The sequence below is a fragment of the Hypanus sabinus genome, chromosome 24 (genome assembly GCF_030144855.1).
Source record: "Hypanus sabinus isolate sHypSab1 chromosome 24, sHypSab1.hap1, whole genome shotgun sequence".
Lineage (NCBI taxonomy): Eukaryota > Metazoa > Chordata > Chondrichthyes > Myliobatiformes > Dasyatidae > Hypanus > Hypanus sabinus.
Genome location: NC_082729.1, coordinates 27,968,841 through 27,989,438, shown reverse-complemented (window position 1 = coordinate 27,989,438; position 20,598 = coordinate 27,968,841). Strand labels below are relative to the sequence as shown.

Below are 20,598 nucleotides of genomic sequence, written 5' to 3'. Positions count from 1 at the left end.
TTCCCAAGATCAATCCTGTGAAAAATCTGGAATGAAAGCAAAATAGAGGGAATACTATATAGCAAATATTAGTGGGAAGCTTTTAAAAACCAACAGAAGGCAACCCCAAAAGCCATAAGGAGAGGGAAGGTGAAATATGAAGATAAGATAGTCAATAATATAAAAGAGGATACCAACAGGTTTTTTTCAGATTTATGAAGAGAGATAAAATGCAGATCAGACTGCTTGCTGGAGAGGTAGTATTAGGGGACAAAGAGATGATGTACAAATTCAATAAATATTTTATGTCAGTCTTCACTATGGAAATCGCCCACTATATGCCAGAAATTCGAGGCTGCCAGGGGCAGAAGTGAGTGTAGTTGCTATTTCTACGGAGAAGGTGCTTGGGAAGCTCATAGGCCTTCACCTGGACCAGATGGATTGCACCCCTGGGCTCTGAACCCTAGTCTACTTCTCATGAAATCTTACCTGATAAATCTGTTGGGATTCTTTGAGGGAATAACAAGCAGGATACACAAAGGAGAGTCAGTGGATGTTGCTTATTTGGATTTTCAGAAGGCCTTTGACAAGTTGCCGCACATGAGGTTGCTGAACAAGATTAAAATTATAGGAAAAGTACGAGCATGGTTAGAAGACTGGCTGACTGGCAGAAGGCAAAGAGTAGGAATAAAGGGGGGCTTTTCTGTTTGGCTGTGGGTGACCAGCTACATTGCCATCTGGAATGAGAATCACAAAGCATCTGACCGTAAGGCTCTACAAAGATTTGACTTCCGGTTGGCAGCTAAATGCAGAGAACATGCGCTCCATCCTACTTTCTATTTTCACACTCCTTCTTCCCCCTTTTCTCATATCAAGCTGTTGGATTTTTTTGCCCTTCCCCCTGCCTGCGACTTTACTCGCTCCACAATGACCTCAAAGAGTATCAAATCTGGGAAAAAAGATGATTTGGTGGCTGGCCTGACAGTAGAGGCTAACTCCACTCAACTAAACGAACACCACATGGCGTTAGCAGCTGAATTTAAATCTTCTTTCAGCCTGCTGGAAATGAAACTTGATCAAATCCAATGCAAGATGGAGGACCATGGCCATTGCTTACCCTCTCTCGAGCTCGCTACGGATGACCAGAGCCAGCGCACCAGTGAGCTGGAAAACATCTGCTCCAGCTTACGTGAAAACAATATCAAGCTAATGGCTAAAGTTACTGACCTGGACGGCCAGAGCAGACAGCAGAACGTACGCATCCTGGGCCTGCCCGAATCTACTGAATTTTTTTCCAGTCTGCTTTGTGAGATCTTTGGGAAGGAGACGCTTCCATCCTCGCCAGAGATTGATAGAGCCCACCGTTCACTAGCAGCTAAACCAGCCCCAGGACAGAGACCTCGCCTGGTTATTCTTCGACTTCTCCGCTACCAGATTAAAGATCTCCTGGTTAGGGAGGCCCAGCAGAGAGGGAAGTTAGAATACCGCGGCCAGCAGATTCGGGTTGTGGAGGACTATTCTTCCAATGATGGAGCTATACAACTGAGGATTCAGACCTTCCCTTCTATACCCTGCACGGCTCTGCATTACATTTCCCAGCGGTGACAAGAAATGGCTATGTTCAGTAGATGAAGCATGGAAATACATCAATAGCCTCCCCACTACACTGGATTCTTCATAAAATATTTTTTCCCCATACCCTCTGCCAGGTAACATTTGCAGTGCTTGGTTAGTGAGGTCTGGTCTGATTACCATAATAGGTGGAATAGTACTCATTCGGTCTGCTCTCACTCTCTCTCTCGAGAGTACTTCCTATTACCTCCAATTCAGTGAACTCTACAACCTTTCATGGGAAGAGCACTAGGTAAAGTCTGTTTATTTTTTCTAAATATCAGTTTATATTTCTGTTTTATGGTTCAATTTTTAGAGCCACATCTAATAAACCTTGGAGGAATTGTTTTATTTCTCATTAAGCATATTGTCAGATTAGGAGTGTTGAATGCTTACTGTTTCCTTTAAATAACGACGATGGAGTTGAAGATGATATGCGTGACAGAAAGTTGTACTGTTGGATGATTATTGTTCTAGGTTCTCTGGCAGCTGTCTTGTTGTGTGGTGGGGGGAGAGTATTCCAATGCCAGTTTTGTTTTAAGAACCCTTAGAAGTCCTTGTTATAAAGGATTTACTTCTGCCCTGTTTCACTTTGTATTACACTTTTGCCTTAGCGCTGATACCTGAAAACATGACACCGCTTGTGCCTATCAACCTGTATCCTTTTTAAAAAAGAATGGTTCAACGTTAAATTTTGTGAGCTGGAATGTCAAGGGGCTAAATCATCTTGTTAAAAGAAGAAAGGTGTTCTCACATCTGAAACAATTTAACACAACAATTTCATTTCTACAAGACACACATTTGCAGTTCTGATAATTCCCGTCTTATGTCACAATGGGCGGGGCAGCACTTTCACTCCATTTTTCAGGTTAAAGCCGGGGGTCTCAATTCTCATAAATCAAAATGTTCCCTTTGAGCTCCACAACAAAATATCAGATACAAACGGCCACTTTGTCATTGTCTCAGAGAAATTCTATAACATGCTAGTAGTATTGGCTAACATATATGCTCCTAACTCGAATAATGTGGACTTCTTCGGATGTTTTTTTTTCTGCGCTGCCTGATTTGTGTTCATACTCTCTCATACTAGGCAGAGACTTCAACTATTGGTTAGATCCAGTGCTGGATCAATCATCTCCTATTCCCAGAGTACTAAGCAAATCTGCCTCATTAATTCAGACCTTCCTCTTTAACTATGGCATCTCTGATATGTGGCACTTTTTCTACCCAAATAAGAGAGAATATTCTTTCTTCTCACACATCCATCACACCTTTTCTAGAATTGACTACTTTCTAATTGATAATCAGCTGATTCCATCAGGTTTCTGCGTTTATCAGAGCATTGTGATATTAGACCATGCTTCAGTTGCCCTGTCTATAATCCTTCCTGGCCTTCCTCAAGTAAATAAGCATTGGTGTTTTAATTTGATCTTACTGTCAGATGACTTTGTAAAATTCATGGAGGGCCAGATAATCTTTTTCCTTATATCAATACGTCACCTGAAACCTCAAGCTTGGTTGTTTGGGACGCTTTGAAAACATACCTCAGGGGTGAAATAATTTCCTACACTGCGGATATGAAAAAAAAGAATGACTTGACCTGGCCAATCAGATTAAAGAAATAGACCAACAATATGTTCAAATTAAAAATCCAGAGCTGTACAAAAAAGTCGAGTGGAACATCAAATTAAATTTGATCTTATTTCCACTCACCCAATTGAACGCCAAATCTTGAAGAGCAAGAGCTGGTTCTATATTCATGGTGACAAATCTGGTAACTATTTAGCCAACCAATTAACGGGCTTCAAAGCCAAACAACACATCACAAAAATTTGAATGGAAAACAGAACCATCACCTCGAATCACTCTGAGATCAATGACACATTTTTCAGGAAATTTTACTCCTGATTTTACGCCTCTGAATCCCCAAATGATAACATTTTGGTCGAGAATGTTTAAAATATATTAAATATCCCTACGCTCTCTCCTGATCTCAAAATGAAAATGAATGAGCCAATTTCATTAGAGGAAATATCCTCAGCCATCTTGTCACTGCAGACTGGTAAATCTCCAGGACCCGATGGGTTCCCTGTAGAATTCTTTAAATCATTTTCATCACTGCTCTCGCCTCAACTAACCTTGGTTTTATCTGATTTGTTTAAACAAGGTAAATTGCCCGCATCATTTAATGAGGAGTGCATCATTCTTCTAGCGAAGAGAGGCAAAGATCCAACAGAGTGCTCTTCATACAGTCCAATCTGTCTGTTAAATGTTGATGTCAAAATCTTAGCTAAAGTTCTGGCCCGTAGATTAGAGAACATCCTACCTCCTATTATTTCTGAAGACTAAACCAGTTTTGTCAAAATCACCTCCCCTTTTTAACATACGCTGTCTTTTAAATATCCTATACTCACCTTCAGTTGGGATTCCTGAATGAGTTATCTCCTTAGTTGAAGAGAAAGTGTTCTCCTGTGTGGAATGGAATTACCTCTTTGCTGTTTTAGAAAAATTGATTTTGGACCAACTTTCATCACGTGGATTAAACTGTTATATTTGCGTCCCACTGCCTCTGTTTTGACCAACTCTCAGCAATCTCAACCTTTCAATCTCAAATGTGGAACCCTTAAGCCTGTTACTTTTCGATCTGGCCACAGAGCCACTGGCGATTGCGTTCCACATTTGTGCGGATCTGATGAAGATTTGGAGGGAGGGAGTTGAGCAGAAAGTCTCCTTTTTTGCTGATGATCTTTTACTTTTTATATCAAACCCGATCACCACCTTACCCTCCATGTTCTCACTCCTTAACAAATTTAGCCTGTTTTCAGGATATAAACTTAATTTACACAAGAGCAAACTTTTTCCGATAAATGGAGAAGCACAAGCATTAGAGTTCCATAACCTCCCTTTTAAAGTAGTGAATAACCAATTTACTTACCTTGGCATCACATTAACAAGGAATTATAAGCGTCTTTTTGGAGAAAATTTCACTAATTTGTTAAATGATACAAAACAGAGCCTAGCACAGTGGTCACCCCTGTCCATGTCCCTGATGGGCTGAATTACTGTTGTCAAAATGAACATCCTTCCTAAGTTCTTATAACTTTTTCAATCCATACCAATTTTCTTTCCTAAAGTCTTCTTTGACCTGCTAGACTCAGTCATATTATCCTACTTATGGAAAGGCAAGTGTCCCCGACTGAATAAAGTCCATCTTCAAAAATCTAAAAGTGTTGGGGACATGGCTCTGCCCAATTTCCGCTTATACTATTGGGCAGCTAACATACGCTATCTCATCTTTTGGTCTCATTTCCACAACCGATCTGACTGCCCAATATAGGTGGCAATGGCACTGAACTCTATTAAGAATTCCTCTATTTCCGAACTTCTTGGATCCGCACTCCCTTTTCTTACACCTAAACCAATTGCTAATCCTGTTATCAGGCACACCCTGAGAGTGTGGGTTCAGTTCAGAAAGTATAGTGGTCTCTGTGGCTTCTCTCTTTCAAGCCCTATTCTACATAATCACCTCTTCCAGCTTTCTGTGCATGATCCAACATTTCAAGTCTAGTATAGAAAGGGCAACAGGCACTTTAAAGATCTATGAAATTCAACTGCTTTTCATCATTTGAACAACTGTCTGCAAAGTTTAACTTAACCAACACTCATTTCTTAAGTAATTTGCAAATTAGACATTTTATCAGCCCTTTGTCGTCAAACTTCCCTGAGACACCCGACACAAATGTCCTTGATACGTTTCTCTGCATGAATCCACTGCGCAAAGGTCTAATATCTATTATTTGTGACAAGCTAGCAGTTCTGAGGTGAGCCCCCACTTGACAAAATTAAAACTGCCTGGGAGCAAGATTTAAATTTTTCACTGTCAGATAATGTATGGGATTCAGTTCACAAGTTAGTTAACTCAACCTCTTTATGTGCCCAGCACTGCCTGTTACAGTTGAAGGTCCTACAAGGGGCCCATATGTCTAAAACTAAATTATCTCACATTTACCCAAATGTTAATCCCTGCTGCGACAAATGCAAAAGGAGCGAGGTTTCCCTTATTCACATGTACTGGACATGGAAAAATACTGGAAAGACGTTTTCCAAGCTCTATCCCAAATACTTAATTACATTCTGGAACCTAACCCTTTGATTGCTCTTTTCGGTACCTCCGGAGAAGGGGACACACACCTAAGTTGGGCCAAACGTCACATATTGTCTTTTGCCTCTCTTTTGGCGAGGTGTGCAGTCTTACTCAGGTGGAGGGATGCTGCCCCGCCCACCCATGCTCAATGGCTTAGGGACATCATGTCCAGTCTATACCTTGAGAAGATCTATTATTCAACTCTCAATTCAGACATGAAGTTCCAAAAGGTGTGGGGACCCTTTCTTGAATATTTTCAGAACCCCCAGCCAAACTAAAGGTTCATCCCTTCTCCCTTTCCTCTGCACATAACTCCCTGACTTTCAGCATTCTCCGGTAAAATTCTACGAACTCAGAAGTGTAAACATACAACAGTTTATGTGTAGGAAAGTTCACCTTCTCTATACTAATGCAGCTCTGTAGGGATAAAGGCTCTGTTTAACCCTTTTTGCTAATGCAATGTTGGCATGGAATTGTGAGGGGTAGGTCGGGGCAGGGAGGCAATCAAAGCATGATTGTACTATGGGTGCATCTCTGTCATGGATGTGAATTGTACATTTGTTATGTACTACACAAACCTCCTTTGTACTATGTTTTCTTGATTTAAAAAACAATATATTGCTGAGAAAAAAGACTCTACAAAGATTTGTGGGAACTATTGAGATTATCATCAGGGTCTCTCTTCCATCTATCTGATTGTTGTGTATGCAGGACCCTTAGCATTGTCAGTGATCCCTCCCATCTGTCCAACAATCTCTTTGACCCCCTACCATCAGGCGGGAGGTACCATAGATTTAGGACAAGAACTGTTAGGATAGGAAACAGCTTCTTCTTCCAAGGCTGTGGGACTACTGAACTATCTGCCAACATCCAAGCTCACCACATATGAAATGCCAGTAATGATATACTGTTTACTTTTAAACTTGTGATGTATTTGTGGTAAAATTAATTTATCTATTATGTGTGAGTTATTCATACTGTGTTGTGCACCTTGTTCGTTTGTGGTGTACATGTATACGGTTGAAATGACAATAAACTTGAACTTGTCCTTGAACCGGTGGTGTTCGACAGGGTCGTGTTGGGACCACTTCTTTTGAGATACAGTGACATGTTAGTGACAGAATTGATGACTTTGTGGCCGAGTTTGCAGACAATATGAAGATAGGTGGAGGTACAGGTAGTGTTGAGGAAGAGGTAGTCTGCAGAAGGACTCAGATAGACTAGGAGAGTGGGCAAAAAGTGGCAGATAGAATACAGTGTATCGTAGTGTATGGTCATGCACTTTGGAAGCAGGAAAAAATAATTATTTTCAAAATAGAAAATTCACAAATCAGAAGTGTCAAGGGATTTGGGAGTCCTCGTGTGGGATTTCTTAAAGTTGAACCTGCAGGTTGAGTTGATGGTAAGAAAGACAAATGCAATGTGAACATTCATTTTGAGATGAATAGAATATTAAGTTAACAAATTTCACATCACATGCCGGTGATAATAAACCTGATTCGGATTTTAAAAATGTAATTCTGAGGCTTTATGAGGCATTGGTAAGACCACACTTGGAATACAGTGAGCAGCTTTGAGCCCCTTATCTAAGAAAGGATGTACTGGCATTGGTGAATGTATTAGAGAAGGTTCACAAGAATGATCCCAGGTATGAAAGGGTTAATGTATTTGAGTATTTGTGGCTCTGGGCTATACTTGCTGGCATTTAGAAAAATGAATGGGGATCTCATTGAAATATATTAAATTTTGAAAGGCCTAGATAGAGTGAATGTGGAGAGGATGTTTTCTATGGTGGGAGAGTCTAGGACCAGAGGGAATAGCCTCAGAATAGAAGGACATCCCTTTAGAACAGAGTTGAGTAGGAATTTCTTTAGCCAGAGGGTAGTGAATCTGTGGAACAGATGGCTGTAGTGGTGAAGTCATTAGGTATATTTAAATTTGAGGTTGATAGGTTCTTAGCAGACTCGATGGGCCAGGTTGCCTAATTCTGCTCCTGTCCTCCTCTCCAACCCTGAGAAGAGGTTTAAAATGGACCCAAGGGGCATCTTTTTAACGCAGAGGAATTGGTTGAGGCGGGTCCGTGTACAATGTCTGAGACATTTTTAGCAGGTACATGGATAGGAAAGGTATGGGCCAAATATGGGCAAATGGGACTAGTTCAGGTAAATGACATTATCACTGACTTTGCTGACATGAGATATAATGTTGTACAGCAGCAAGACAGTGCAAAGACATAAAATTACTCCAAATTTCAAAAAAAAGTAAAAGGAACAATGGAGTAGTGTTCATGGACTGTTCAGAAGTCTGAAGGCAAGGGATAAGAAACTATACCTGAATCGTTCAGTGTGTGTCTTTGGGCCCTTATACCTCCTCCCTGATGGTAACAATGAGAAGACGGTACCTCCCAGTTGGTGAGGGTCCTGCATGATGGGTGCCTCCTTCTCAAGGCACCTCCTCTTGAAGATGACTTTGATGGTGGGGAGGACACCTACGTGTACCATGTAAACTTGTGCTATTGCATACTGTGATAAGCTCAACAGTAAGTCAATCGGCCACCGTAAATTGCTGCTAGCGAGTGGGTGGGTGATGAAATGTGGGAGGAGTTGAGAGGAATGTGGAAAGATTAAAATAAGATTAGTGTCAATGGTCAGCACATACTCCGTGGGCAATGTTCCCTCTAATTGTTTTTATCACTCTGCGGAACAACTCTGAGCAGGAAATTTTTACACAGCTTGAAAACTGCGCGACACTTCAGTTTTTTGTACTGTGCATACTATGAATATTCAGAATGAAACTTGGAAAATTACGTTCTTTTGATTTTATCAATTGAAGGGTGTACCAAAATACATTAAAACAAAGAAAGTCCTTTATGTTTCATAAACTTTTAAACTTAGCATCTGTGTTCAATGAGCAGCCAACTTCCATTCTATGTTTATTGTTACAATTTTAACAGTGTTGTAACTTGAAACACTGACAATGGAAATACATTTCAGCTCCAAAATGTTTCAAAGTAAAGGTTGTATATTTATTATTTAGAAAATGTATCGATTATGTTAATTAACACTTAATTACAGGGTAATTCTCAATTACTGTATATTAACATAAATTTCAAAATTATATTAACATTGGATGGCACAGGGGCAGAAATGGTTACTTTGAGTGCCAGGTTTTAGATGTTTCAGAAAGGACAGGGAGGGAGGCAAAAGAGGTGGGGGAGTGGCACTGTTAATCAGAGATAGTGTCATGGCTGCAGAAATGGAGGAAGACAAGGAGGGATTACCTTTGGAGTCTCTGTGGGTGGAAGTTAGGAACCGGAAGGGGTCAATAACTTTACTGGGTGTTTGATATAGACCACTCAACAGTAACAGGGTTATCGAGGAGCAGATAGGGAGACAGATTCTGGAAAGGTGTAATAATAACAGGGTGGATGAGGAGGTGGAGGGATGGGTTAGTAAGTTTGCTAATGACACAAAGGTTGGGGGTGTTGTGGATAGTGTGGAGAGCTGTCAGAGGTTACAGCAGGACATTGATAGGATGCAAAACTGGGCTGAGACGTGGCAGATGGAGTTCAACCCAGATAAGGGTGAGGTGGTTCATTGTGGTAGGTCAAATATGATAATAGAATATAGTATTAATGGTAAGACTGTTGGCAGTGTGGAAGATCAGAGGGATCTTGGGGTCCGAGTCCATAGGACACTCAAAGCTGCTGCACAGGTTGGCTCTGTTGGTTAAGAAAGCATACAGTGTATTGGCCTTCATCAATTGTGGGATTGAGTTTAGGAGCCGAGAGGTAATGTTATAGCTATATAGGACCCTGGTCAGACCCCACTTGGAGTACTGTGCTCAGTTCTGGTTGCCTCACTATAGGAAGAATGTGGAAGCCGTAGGAAGGGTGCAGAGGAGATTTATAAGGATGTTGCCTGGGTTGGGGAACATGCCTTAGAGAATAGGTTGAGTGAACTTGGCCTTTTTTCCTTGGAGCAACAGAGGATGAGAGGTGACCTGATAGAGGTGTATAAGATGATGAGAGGCATTGATCATGTGGATAGTCTGAGGCTTTTTCCCAGGGCTGAAATGGCTAGCAGGAGAGGGCACAGGTTTAAGGTGCTTGGAAGTAGGTACAGAGGAGATGTCAGGGGTAAGTTTTTTACTAGAGAGTAGTGGGTTTGTGGAGTGGGCTGCGGGCGACGGTGGTGGAGGTGGATATGATAGGGTCTTTTAAGAAACTCCTGGACAGGTACATGGAGTTCACAAAAATAGAGGTAATCTCTCAGGTAAGGACATGTTTGGCACAGCTTAAGGGCCTGTATTGTGCTGTAGGTTTTCTGTGTATCTATTATATAAAAGAAAATTCCAGCCATGCGACAACCAAGGCTATGTGCACATGAGTATTTCTGTTACTGTGTGGCTGTGCCTCCATGTAGCCTAGAAGGAATAGTTTCTGTGGGCAAGTGGCAGGTTTCTCAACAGCGTGACTCTGCCTAATAATTTAGCAGTGCTCCTATGTGGCACAAAATTTATTGATACAACTGTGGAGTCTTACTGCGCATAGTTGGGGTTTCTGACAAGGGAAATAGAAACTGGATCAACAAAACATTAAAAACACAGAAAAGGCGTGAGTGGGGAGCATACCGTTAACCACATCTTGTCCGCTTTGTAACAGAGCACGAGACAAAAGAGAAACTGAGTACCCTGGATAAGGAGCTCAGCTCCCTCCAGCAGCAAGGCGCTACCAGTGACGAGATGATCTTCCTGCACAGCAAGGAGGCCAGGCTCACTCAGTACGTACACCCACCCGCATAAAACTTTGGTCAGACCGCAGGACTGGAGGCTCTGGAGAGGGTAGAGAAGGGGTTCGCCAGGACGCTGCCCACATTAGAAAGCATGAGCTCTCAGAAGAGGCTGGATAATCTTGGGTAATACACACAAAGTGCTGAGGGAAATCAGCAAGTCAGACGGCATCTACAGGAGGGGAATATACTGCTGATTTTTGGGCAAAAAGGTCATTGGCAAGAGGGACACAGATCTGAAGAAGGGAAAGGATCATGAGGCATCACCTTTTGCCAATCACCTTTCCAGCTTTTAGCTTCACCCCTCTCCATCCTGTCTTCTCCTATCATTTTGGATTTCCCCCCTCCCCCTCCTACTTTCAAATCTCTTACTACCTTATCTTTCAGTCAGTCCTGACGCAGGGTCTCGGCCCGAAACGTTAACTGTGCTTCTTCCTATAGATGTTTCCTGGCCTGCTGCGTTCCACCAGCATTTTGTGTGTGTTACTACAATGTGGGCTCTGTTTCGATTCTGTATAACTCATTGACCCCACCCATGCTGTGTTTATCCAGATTTGACACACTGTTGGTGGGGGAAGCAATCCCGAAGCCAATAGTGAATATTTCCAGAGCAAATTGTTTCCAAAACTCCCTTGGCTTTTTTGTTATTCTTCTCCTTGACATCAAATCCCAACCAAGCAATCAGATCCTATGGCCCTCTCCCCCTTTTCCCACCCCCCATTCCACCTTCAAATCATATGCTTATGGCTTTTCCAACTCCAGAGCTGTCCTCTGCTAGAGCACTGCCTTCCCCACCCCACAGGCATCTAGACCCTCGGTATTAGACCATTGTGCGCAATGATTTCTAACGACAGTGTCTTCCGCTGTAGCCAACTGTTCGAAGAGGAAAACAAAGCAGCGAAGGCAGCTCTGCAGGAGATGACCCAGCAACACTCGGAGATTCAGCAGCCGCCAGAGCTAAGCAGGTAGGAGTCTCAGTGAGCAAGTCTGCCAGCCCAACTGTAACTTAATCAGCACACTAAGTACTTTCTCCTACGCCTGTCCGATCCTCAGCGTGGCACATTGGCATAGCGGTAGAGCTCAGTGCCAGAGACTTGGGTTTAGTCTTGACCTTTAGTGCTCTGTGTGTGTATGTATGTATGTACGTACGTGTCTGTGTGTGTCTCTGTGTATGTCTATGCATGTGTTTGTGTGTCTGTGTTCGTGTCTGCGTGTGTGTGTGTGTGTGTGTGTGTGTGTGTGTGTGTGTGTGTGTGTGTCTGTGTGTGGAGTTTGTAGTTTATGTATTTGATTTTATTTAGAGATACAATACAGTAACAGGCCCTTCCAGCCCAACGAGCCCATGCCAACCAATTACACTCATGAGACCAATTAACCTACTAACTTGTACGTCTATTAAATGTGGGAAGAAACCAGAGCACCTGGAGGAAATCCTTACAGAGAGTGGCAGGAATCAAACCCAGGTCACTGGCACTGTGAAGTATTAATACTATCGTTCCGGCCATTAATGATCTCCCCATTGGCTACTGAAAATCGCCCCCAGTGGGTGGGTAAGGGGTGAAGGGAATGTCAGGAGAATAAAATGGGCTGAGTGTGAACAGCAGGGACTCATTGGCCAAAGGGCCTGTTTAACATTCTCTGGCTGCAGGCTAGGTTAGTCAGTAAGAGAGTCAGATAGGGTCACAGTTACAGATTCCAGCAGAGAGATCAAGCAATAATTATCCTGTTGTGAGTATCCCCAGGGTGCTTAAGTTGTCTCTGGAGAGTTGAAGGGTCAATTTACCCTAGTGTGAGTGGCTAGTGGAATTATTTCTCTTGCTGATGGTGGGTGCTGGGAGTAAATATGAAAGAGAAGGACTGAACAGCTCTGGTGTAGACTCAGTGGTATGTCCGGCAATGTGGTCACTAATCCCAGGAGGAGGTTGTCAAAATGTCTAATACTAGAAAGTATGTGTTTAAGGGAAGAGGGGCAAAGTTCAAAGGGATTTTTCACACAGAGAGTGGTGGGTGCTTGAAATGCACTGCCGGGGATGGTCATGGAAACACATAAAATAAAGGTATTTAAGAGGCTCTTAAATAGGCACATGGATGTGCAGAGAATGGAGAGCTGGGGACATTGTGCAGACAGAAAGAAAGAGGTGTCGTCAGCTTAATTCGTTTCTCTGTATGGCCTGATCTTATGCTGTGCTGATCTATGACAGCAAAACACCCAGTGTGGTCACAGGGAGGATGTGCAAACTCCGTAACACATACACATGCTCTCTCTCTCACACACACACTCCCGATCCCTCATATCTTATCTCTTGCTCTCACACACACATTCTCATTTACTGACTCTCACACACTTTTTCACACACACGCATTCTCTCACACACTCTCTCTCACACTATATCACACTCGTACTCTCTCTCTCTCACACACACACACACACACACACACACACACACACACACACACACACACACATACACACACCCTGAGGTCAGGATCGAGCCTGGATTCTCAGAGCTGCGAGACAGGGGCTCTACTAGCAACACCACTTTGCCGGTCTTATGTTGGGGGCACTCCATCACACTCAACATGGACAGTTGAGAAGATGTGGAGAGTTACCTTCTTCCTTGGGGTGCAATCTGACTGATTCCACAGCAACACGTAAAGCCGCCCACTATGGGTTAAGTCTGACTGTGCGATCTTCTCCTGGTGGGCAGACTCGAGGAGGAATGGGAGCCCGGGAGGAAGATCCCCGCCCTGGCTGGAAAGGACACCGCAGACACAGGCAATGACGAAGATGATCTCCAACAGTCAACAAAGTGATCGGTAGGTCCAAGAAAATGACTGGTAGGTCTCAGGACAGCTGGAGAGAGCGAAGGCCCTAGTCAGAGACCTGCACTTGCAGATAGAGCTTGTTGTCGTCTTTGGTAATTTGCCAAGACTTACAGTATTTATTCAATAAATTATTGCTGCTTATCAATTTCCGGTTGTGGTGTCACTCAGTCCCTGAGCCCCTTGAGCAGGAGAGCAGGTCTGATTCTCTGAGCCCTAGTGTCAGCCGGGCACAGATCGGTAGAGCACTAGGCCATAGGGAAAGTGGTGGGGGTGCAGCCAGGACAAAATGGACGAGGCTCCCCATCTGAATCTATCCAGTGGGAGCTTCCCTGGGGAATTGGGTCGGGACTTCAGAGGAACAATTCTCTGACTTTTGAGAGTTTCAAATACCAGGACAAGTTCCACAGATGAGCACAGTGCTCCAAGGAATTTCAGACGAAAAGCTTTCAAAGTACTCAGGGCAAAGAAGGAGGTGAATCCTTCCAACTTAGGATGGTGAATGTCGGATATCCTCTGCCCTAAACGCTAGACCATTGCAGTAGATAAATTGCAGGAGCTACAAGAGAACACAGATGCTGAGATGTGGAGCAACAATCTATCTTCTGCAGGATCTCAGTGGGTTGAGTAACACCCATGGGAGGGAACAAATTGGCAACCTTTCAGATCAGAACCCAGTGTTGACAATTCCTTTCCCTTCTATGGATGCTGCTTGACCTGCTGAGTCCCTCCAACAGAGTGTTAAGTGAATTTTCCAATGATTGGAGGATTGCAGATTGCTGTGAACTGGGGAAACGGGGGGGGGGGGGGGGGGGGTTGGGACCTGGTGTAGGTCAGCCTTGATTGAACTCAATATGGGGAAGAATCGAGGGGGCCTCCTCCTGGGTTCAGTCATGACATCTGGCAGTGTCTGTGTACAGAGTTTGCATATTCTCCCTTTAACTGCATGAGTCGTACAGTGTGGAAACAGGTCCCATCTGCCCGCATTTGGTTCATCACCCATAGTTGGAGTCGCAAAATTAAAGGCGAGAAATTTGGAAGCCCCTTTTATATGCAGAGAGTTTGAACTCTCAGTACCTCAGTAACAGGTTGATGGGGATGTAGAAGGGGACCTACCAGGGGTAAGTTAGATGAGACGTGTAGAAAGACACATGTAGTGAGGAAGGAGAGGCAGTTGATAGGACAAAAGTGCAGTCAGTGGGATGGGTTGAAGTTTGAATGCAAGAATGATCTGGAACAAGGGTGATGAACTTAGACCAGGGACAGTACAAAAGTTGTGGCCATTTGGCTGTCACAAGGGCAGGAATAGCTACTGGCTGTTCCAGGGTATTGATGTGCCAAAAAGGACAGGATGGTGGAGTTACATTGTTAAGCAGGGACAGAATCCCAGCTACAGGACACCACGGAGGGATTGTCTACTGGGTTACTGTGGGTGGGAGTCAGAAACAGGAAGGGAGCATTCTGTAGACCTCCCCCCCCACCCAATAGCAACAGTCACTGTAGAAGTGGTTTTACCTGTAGTTCCATTGGTCAGCACATTTGAGTCTATGTCTGCAGTTCCACAGTAGACTAGGTGAACAGCATCAGAACATACTGGCAAGGCTAACAAGGGAGTAATATCATTGGAAAACCAACGCAGTGCAGACCCACGTTCCAGGCTCAGAGTGGGAAAGCAGTGCCTAAACTTCAGACTGCACCAACAGAGAAGGAGCCACTTTCAAGGTCTCTACAACTCATGTTCTCAATATCATTTATTTATTGATATTTGTTTTCCTTTTTGAATTTGCACAGTTTGTTGACTTTTGGACATTGATTGTTTATCTGTTTTTGTGTGCAGTTTTTCATTGATTCAGTTGTGTTTCTTTGTATCTACTGTGAATGCCCACAAGAAAATGAATCTCAAGGTATTGTGTGGTGACACATGTAAACTTTGATAATATAATTACTTTGAACTCTGAGCATGTGTCAAATAAAACTAATCTTCTATTTCTGACAAAACCTTGCCAATGAAGGATACCCAAGTGAACCTTGTCACCATCTTGCTGCCGACCATAGGAACGACACATGGCACTTTAGTGCATTCAGTTTCATGCCTAAACTTTAGAGATCAGATAGGCTGGGCTCCTTCTCCCTGGTCGGGAGGAGGCTGAGGGGGTGACCTGATAGAGGCATAGATAGTAGACAGAATCTTTTCCCCATGCTAGGGGTATCAAGAAGCAAGACAGGACATAGATTTAAAACCGCAAAAACATAAACATCATAGTTGACTTGTTACCTCTCTCAACTTCATTCTCTTGCCTTCTTCCCATAACTTTTGACACACTGACTAATCAAGAAGTTTGATAGGTTCTTGATTAATGAGGAGGTTATGCCCTTTGAAGGGTAATAAAGACTGCTTTAAACATACCAGTGACTTGGTTTCTAAAGCTGTCTGTGGCAATGAATTCCAGATTCACCACCCTCGGCTAAAGAAATTCCCTTCATCTCTGTACTAAAGGGACATCCTTGTGTTCTGAGGCTGTGCTCTCTGGCTCTAGACTCCCTCATATAGGAAAAAGCCTCTCCGCATCCACTCTCTCCAGACCTTTCAATATTTGGTAGATGAGAGGTGTTCTGTGATGTGCTGAAATTGGAGAGTTCAAAGGTGGTTCACAAAACTGATTCCAGGATTAAATTGCTTGTCGTGAAGAATGTTTGAGGCTCAGGGCCAGTATTCACTAGAATTCAGAAGAATGAGGGGTTACCTCAATGAAACCTATTGAATAGTGAAAGGCCTTGATAGAGTAGATGTAGAGAGGATGTTTCCCCTAGTGAGAGGGTCTAAGACCAGCCTGAGAATAGAGGGGTATCCTTTTAAAATGGAGATGAGAAGGAATTTCTTTATCCAGGTGGCTGTGGAGGACGTCTTTATGTTTATTTAAGTTGATGTTGAAATGGTGGAACAGACTCGATGGACCAAGTGGCCTAATGCTGCTCCTAAATCTTATGGTAATTAAGTTGTGGATAGCATGATTATAGATTAACTAAAATGAGAACCAGTCTTCAGGAAATTAAACCTGTGCACAATCTAACTCCCAAATTGTATTTTGTGGCCGGTGAAACCAATCATGGTTGTGGGACATTCTGATTCTGTCCTGCTGAAGACAATAGATGATGGAATGGCAGAGCAGATTTGATGAGCTGAATGGCCTAAATGTTCCTGCTGTTAGCTACTTGTTAAGGGTGTATCAATGGCACTTAAAGCACAATTCAGGTCTGTTTTTCCACTTAACCTTGTTAGTTGTTCATATATTCATGGAGCCATCTCTCAACGCTGTAACAAAAGGGGTATATTTCAGATGACGGCATGGAGTTACTTCTCTACCAAAGGATATGTGAGGTGCTCCTTCCCTCCACTATCCTGCAGGCCACCCTTGGGCAGGGTATTACACCTGCTTAGTCTCTCCAATTAGGGTCATGTGAAGCCATAGGAGTAGCTGGTGCATATCACAAGTCCTGGTTATGTAACAACTGATGCCAGGCAGCCATTCTCTGAAGAGTAATGGCTGGGGTCACTCGTCTTGTAAAGACACTGCCCAGAAGAAGGCAATGGCAAACCATTTCTGTAGAAAAATTTGCCAAAAACAATCATGGTCATAGAAAGACCATGATCGCTCACATCATATGACTTGGCACCAAATGAACAATATTTTGAGTGTCTGGCTTTTGAATAATCAAATGTGCAAAGAATATTCACATGCTAGTTGGTATATGCTACCATTATAAATATGTATTTATGTAAATTTACCTGAGCATATTCCAAATGTTAAAGGAGCTATTTGTTAGCTTAGTGTTGAAGAGGCATTATGTCAGGAGAGTGAGATTCCCTTGGATTCTCCCTCTCGGAGGCTTGCTGTGTGAATAGCTGTCCCAGTCACGGATTGCATGTGGCTCAGTTTCAGTCGATTACAAGAGGGAGGCGGTTTATAGGAGATCTGAGGGATAAGTTCTGTTGATGTCTGGAAGGTGCTGCCAGAGGAGGTGGTGCGATCAATGAGAGATTTGTTTACACTTAAATAGACAGGAATTAGAAGGATACAGTCCCAATGTGGGCAAGTGGACAAGTGGACAGTGAAGCTGGCACATACGTAGTGGGTGCTGTACACAAGGTTGGCACCTGCCCATGAAGAGAATGGGGTATGGATTCAAAAAGGCAGATGCAGAGATCAGCAGCAAGAAAGTGGCAGGATATCTCAGGCCTAAACTGGACCAAGGGGCGGATCACACCACATAAACCCCAGCCACCCCCTCTTCTAATTAGTGAGTCCAACTCCTGCTCTCACCGAGTGAAAAGCAGATCTAAGGAAATGAGCACTTCCTGCCCACCCTGTCTGAGCCCCTTTACATGTCTACAGCCCCCTGAGTTAAACTAGTCCAAGGAAAACAAGCCAGTTCCACTGTAATCCTCCGAGACCGGCTACTTCGGCAGTGAACAAGTGTTTTTAACAGTCACTGCTCCGATCCCAGAGAGCTGCGCCCTGCAGCAGAGCCACCTCTGCCTCCCCAACAGAGGAGACATTGTTGGCAGAGAGTACAAGACATCTCGGTAGTCTCAATAAGACTACAGCGGAGGAGTACTGTGGCCAGCTCTAGTCTTCCTGCCCAAGGACGGACAGGCCTTCAACAGAAAATCTATCCCCCCCCCCACCACACACACACAGCTCCCACAGGTGAGGAGAGGTTGAGTAAATCGGGGCATGATAATAAATGTACTGAGGGGGAGAGGAGTGAGAAGGACACTCCAGGTTCCAGGATGAGACTTGGCAGAGGTGTACAAGAATCTAATTGAGGACGACAAAATGATTCGAGTGGACAGGCAGACTTCTCCCAGGGCAGAAATACAAAGGGGCCTAATTTAAGGTGACTGGTGGGGGATGATATCAGAAATAGTTTTTTTCTAAACAAGTGGTGAGATGCACTGCCACACGTGATGGTAGAGACAGATACATTAGAAATGTTTAAGAGATTCAAACAGGCAGATGGATGAAGGAAAAAAATAGTGGATTACGTAGGAGTGGGGGGGGGGGTTAGATTGATTTTATAATGAGTGAAAAGATCGGGAGAACATCATGGGCTGAAGGGCCTGTTCTGAGCAGGAGTGTACTTGTTCTGGGAGACCCTGCATCAGGATAGATAGTGGAGAGGAAGGTGAGAGGCCAGACAGGGGCTGGTAGGCCAGGGGAGGGAAGGAATTGGGAGATAGAGGCAGACTAAGATGTCACAACCACAGATTCGGCAGCACAGTAGATACGGCAATTGCGCTTGTGAATGTGCACTTGTCAGCTAATTATTATTTCATTGTGGTAGAATTTAACTCCATACTTGTCATCATAGTACTTACCAAGCCTTGGACGCAGCAACACTTTGCTGCCTGCTTGCATCCCGCCTTGTCTAAGAAATTGGGCTGTCAGATCAACTGGCTCTGAAGCCTAGCGGTATTCATTTTATTCTTAGTTGTTCTTTTCAGCTGCAGTGTAGACTTCATTTTCCATTTGAGAGTTTTAGTTAATGGCCCTGCTTGGCCTAATGTTTATTATTTTCCTTTCCTTTTAACACTGTTTGCATTAAAGTCTATGAACTATCAACCTGCTTCGGATTCTCTCACTCTGCAGTTGGACCATATCTGAACGGAGGGTGACAAAGGAAATTGCTTAAGGGCAGGAGAAGGAAGAGAGCAGGTGGACACTGTGAAACAGGAGCATAAAGGGCATCAGAATAAACTGAGGCCGCACTCTCCAGCATTTCGAACACCATAAGACACGGGCAGAATTAGGCCATTCAAGTCTGCTCCGCCATTCCATTAATACTTATTTATTGTACCTCTCAACCTCATTCTCCTATCTTCTCTCTGTAACCTTTGACACCCTGACTAATCACAAACCAATTAATCTCTGCTTTAAACATACATGACTTGGCCTCCACTACCGTCTGTGGCCATGAATTACTGTGAACCTTGATTCCCCCACTCTCCAGGTCCACTCTATCTAGGCTTTTCAATATTCGACATGTTTCAATTAGATCTCCCCTCATTCTTGCGAGTACAGGCGCAAAACCATCAAATGCTCCTCATTCCCAGGATCATTCTCATAAACCTCCTCTGGACCCTCTCCAGTGCCAGCCCATCCTTTCTTAGAAAAGGGGTCCAAAACTATACTCACAATATTCCAAGTACAATCTGATCGAAGTCTAGACATCACATCATATTCTAGTCCTCTCAAAATTAATTTGCCAATCCTCACCCCACTTATGAGTAAATTAACTTTATTTGACACAGATACATCCAAACATGGAGAAATGTGCCGTTTGCCCCAGCTGCCAACACATTTCAAAGATGGTGCTGGAGGGCAGCCTGCAAAGTGCCACCATGCTTCCAGCACAAATATAGCATGCTTTCACCTCATCTATGCCCCTTTATCAGCAAGCTGGTAAATTGGGCCCTAGTCTTGATGACTAGTAGTGCAGCCATAAGGGACAGAATGGCCTCTGCCCACCCTTGATATTTTCACACACATCGCAATTAAATGTGCGGAGGTAAGTAAAAAAGGGCAGGGCCATTTGAAGGGTTCCAAACTAGCGGATAATATCAGATCTGCTCTCTCAGCCCACCACACCCACATGGGGTACTCCCAGCTGTGACAGAAAATAATAAACCTACCCCCTCATCTGAACTCAGTGGCCATTTTATTAGGTACACCTAATCATTAATGCATTCATCAGCAGAATGGGGAAGAACCGACTTTGACCATGGAGTAATTGTTGGTGTCAGAGACAGTGGTTTGATGATCTCAGAAGCTGCTGGTTTCTTGGAATTTTCAAGCATAACAGTCTCTTGAGTTTTTAAAGAATGGTATGAAAAACAAGCAAAAACAACTTCCAGTGAGCAGCAGTTCTGTGGGTGAAAATGCCTTGTTAATGAGAGAGGTCGGACTGCTTCAAGCTGACAGGAAGATGACAGTAACTGAAATTACCACCCGTTACAACAGTGGTGTGCAGAAGAGTGTCTCTGAACTTGTCAAACCTTGAAGTGGATGGGCTACAGCAGCAGAAGGCCGCACTGGGTTCAACTCAGTGCACTGGGTTACACTCCTGCATCTTATAAAGTGGCCACTGTGTGTAAACCGCCACAACCCTGAGGGGTACGGTGTCTAAGAAGGGTACAGGGTTACAATTCCCTTCCGTGTGGTGTAAGTACAATACGAGCCAGACAGGCAG

The 20,598-nt window shown here is 43.7% G+C and overlaps 1 protein-coding gene across 1 annotated transcript in view; it reads left to right on the top strand.

Moving 5' to 3' along the window:
• LOC132380723 (synaptonemal complex central element protein 1-like) overlaps positions 1 to 18,357 on the top strand; it is a 166,981-nt gene extending 148,624 nt beyond the window's left edge. Inside the window, exons 10-12 of the mRNA XM_059949713.1 lie at positions 10,398 to 10,515; positions 11,394 to 11,489; positions 13,233 to 18,357. Coding sequence (XP_059805696.1) covers positions 10,398 to 10,515; positions 11,394 to 11,489; positions 13,233 to 13,338 — 320 coding nt within the window. The 3' untranslated portion in view covers positions 13,339 to 18,357. The remainder of the gene's footprint in view (positions 1 to 10,397; positions 10,516 to 11,393; positions 11,490 to 13,232) is intronic.
• Positions 18,358 to 20,598: the final 2,241 nt, after the last annotated feature.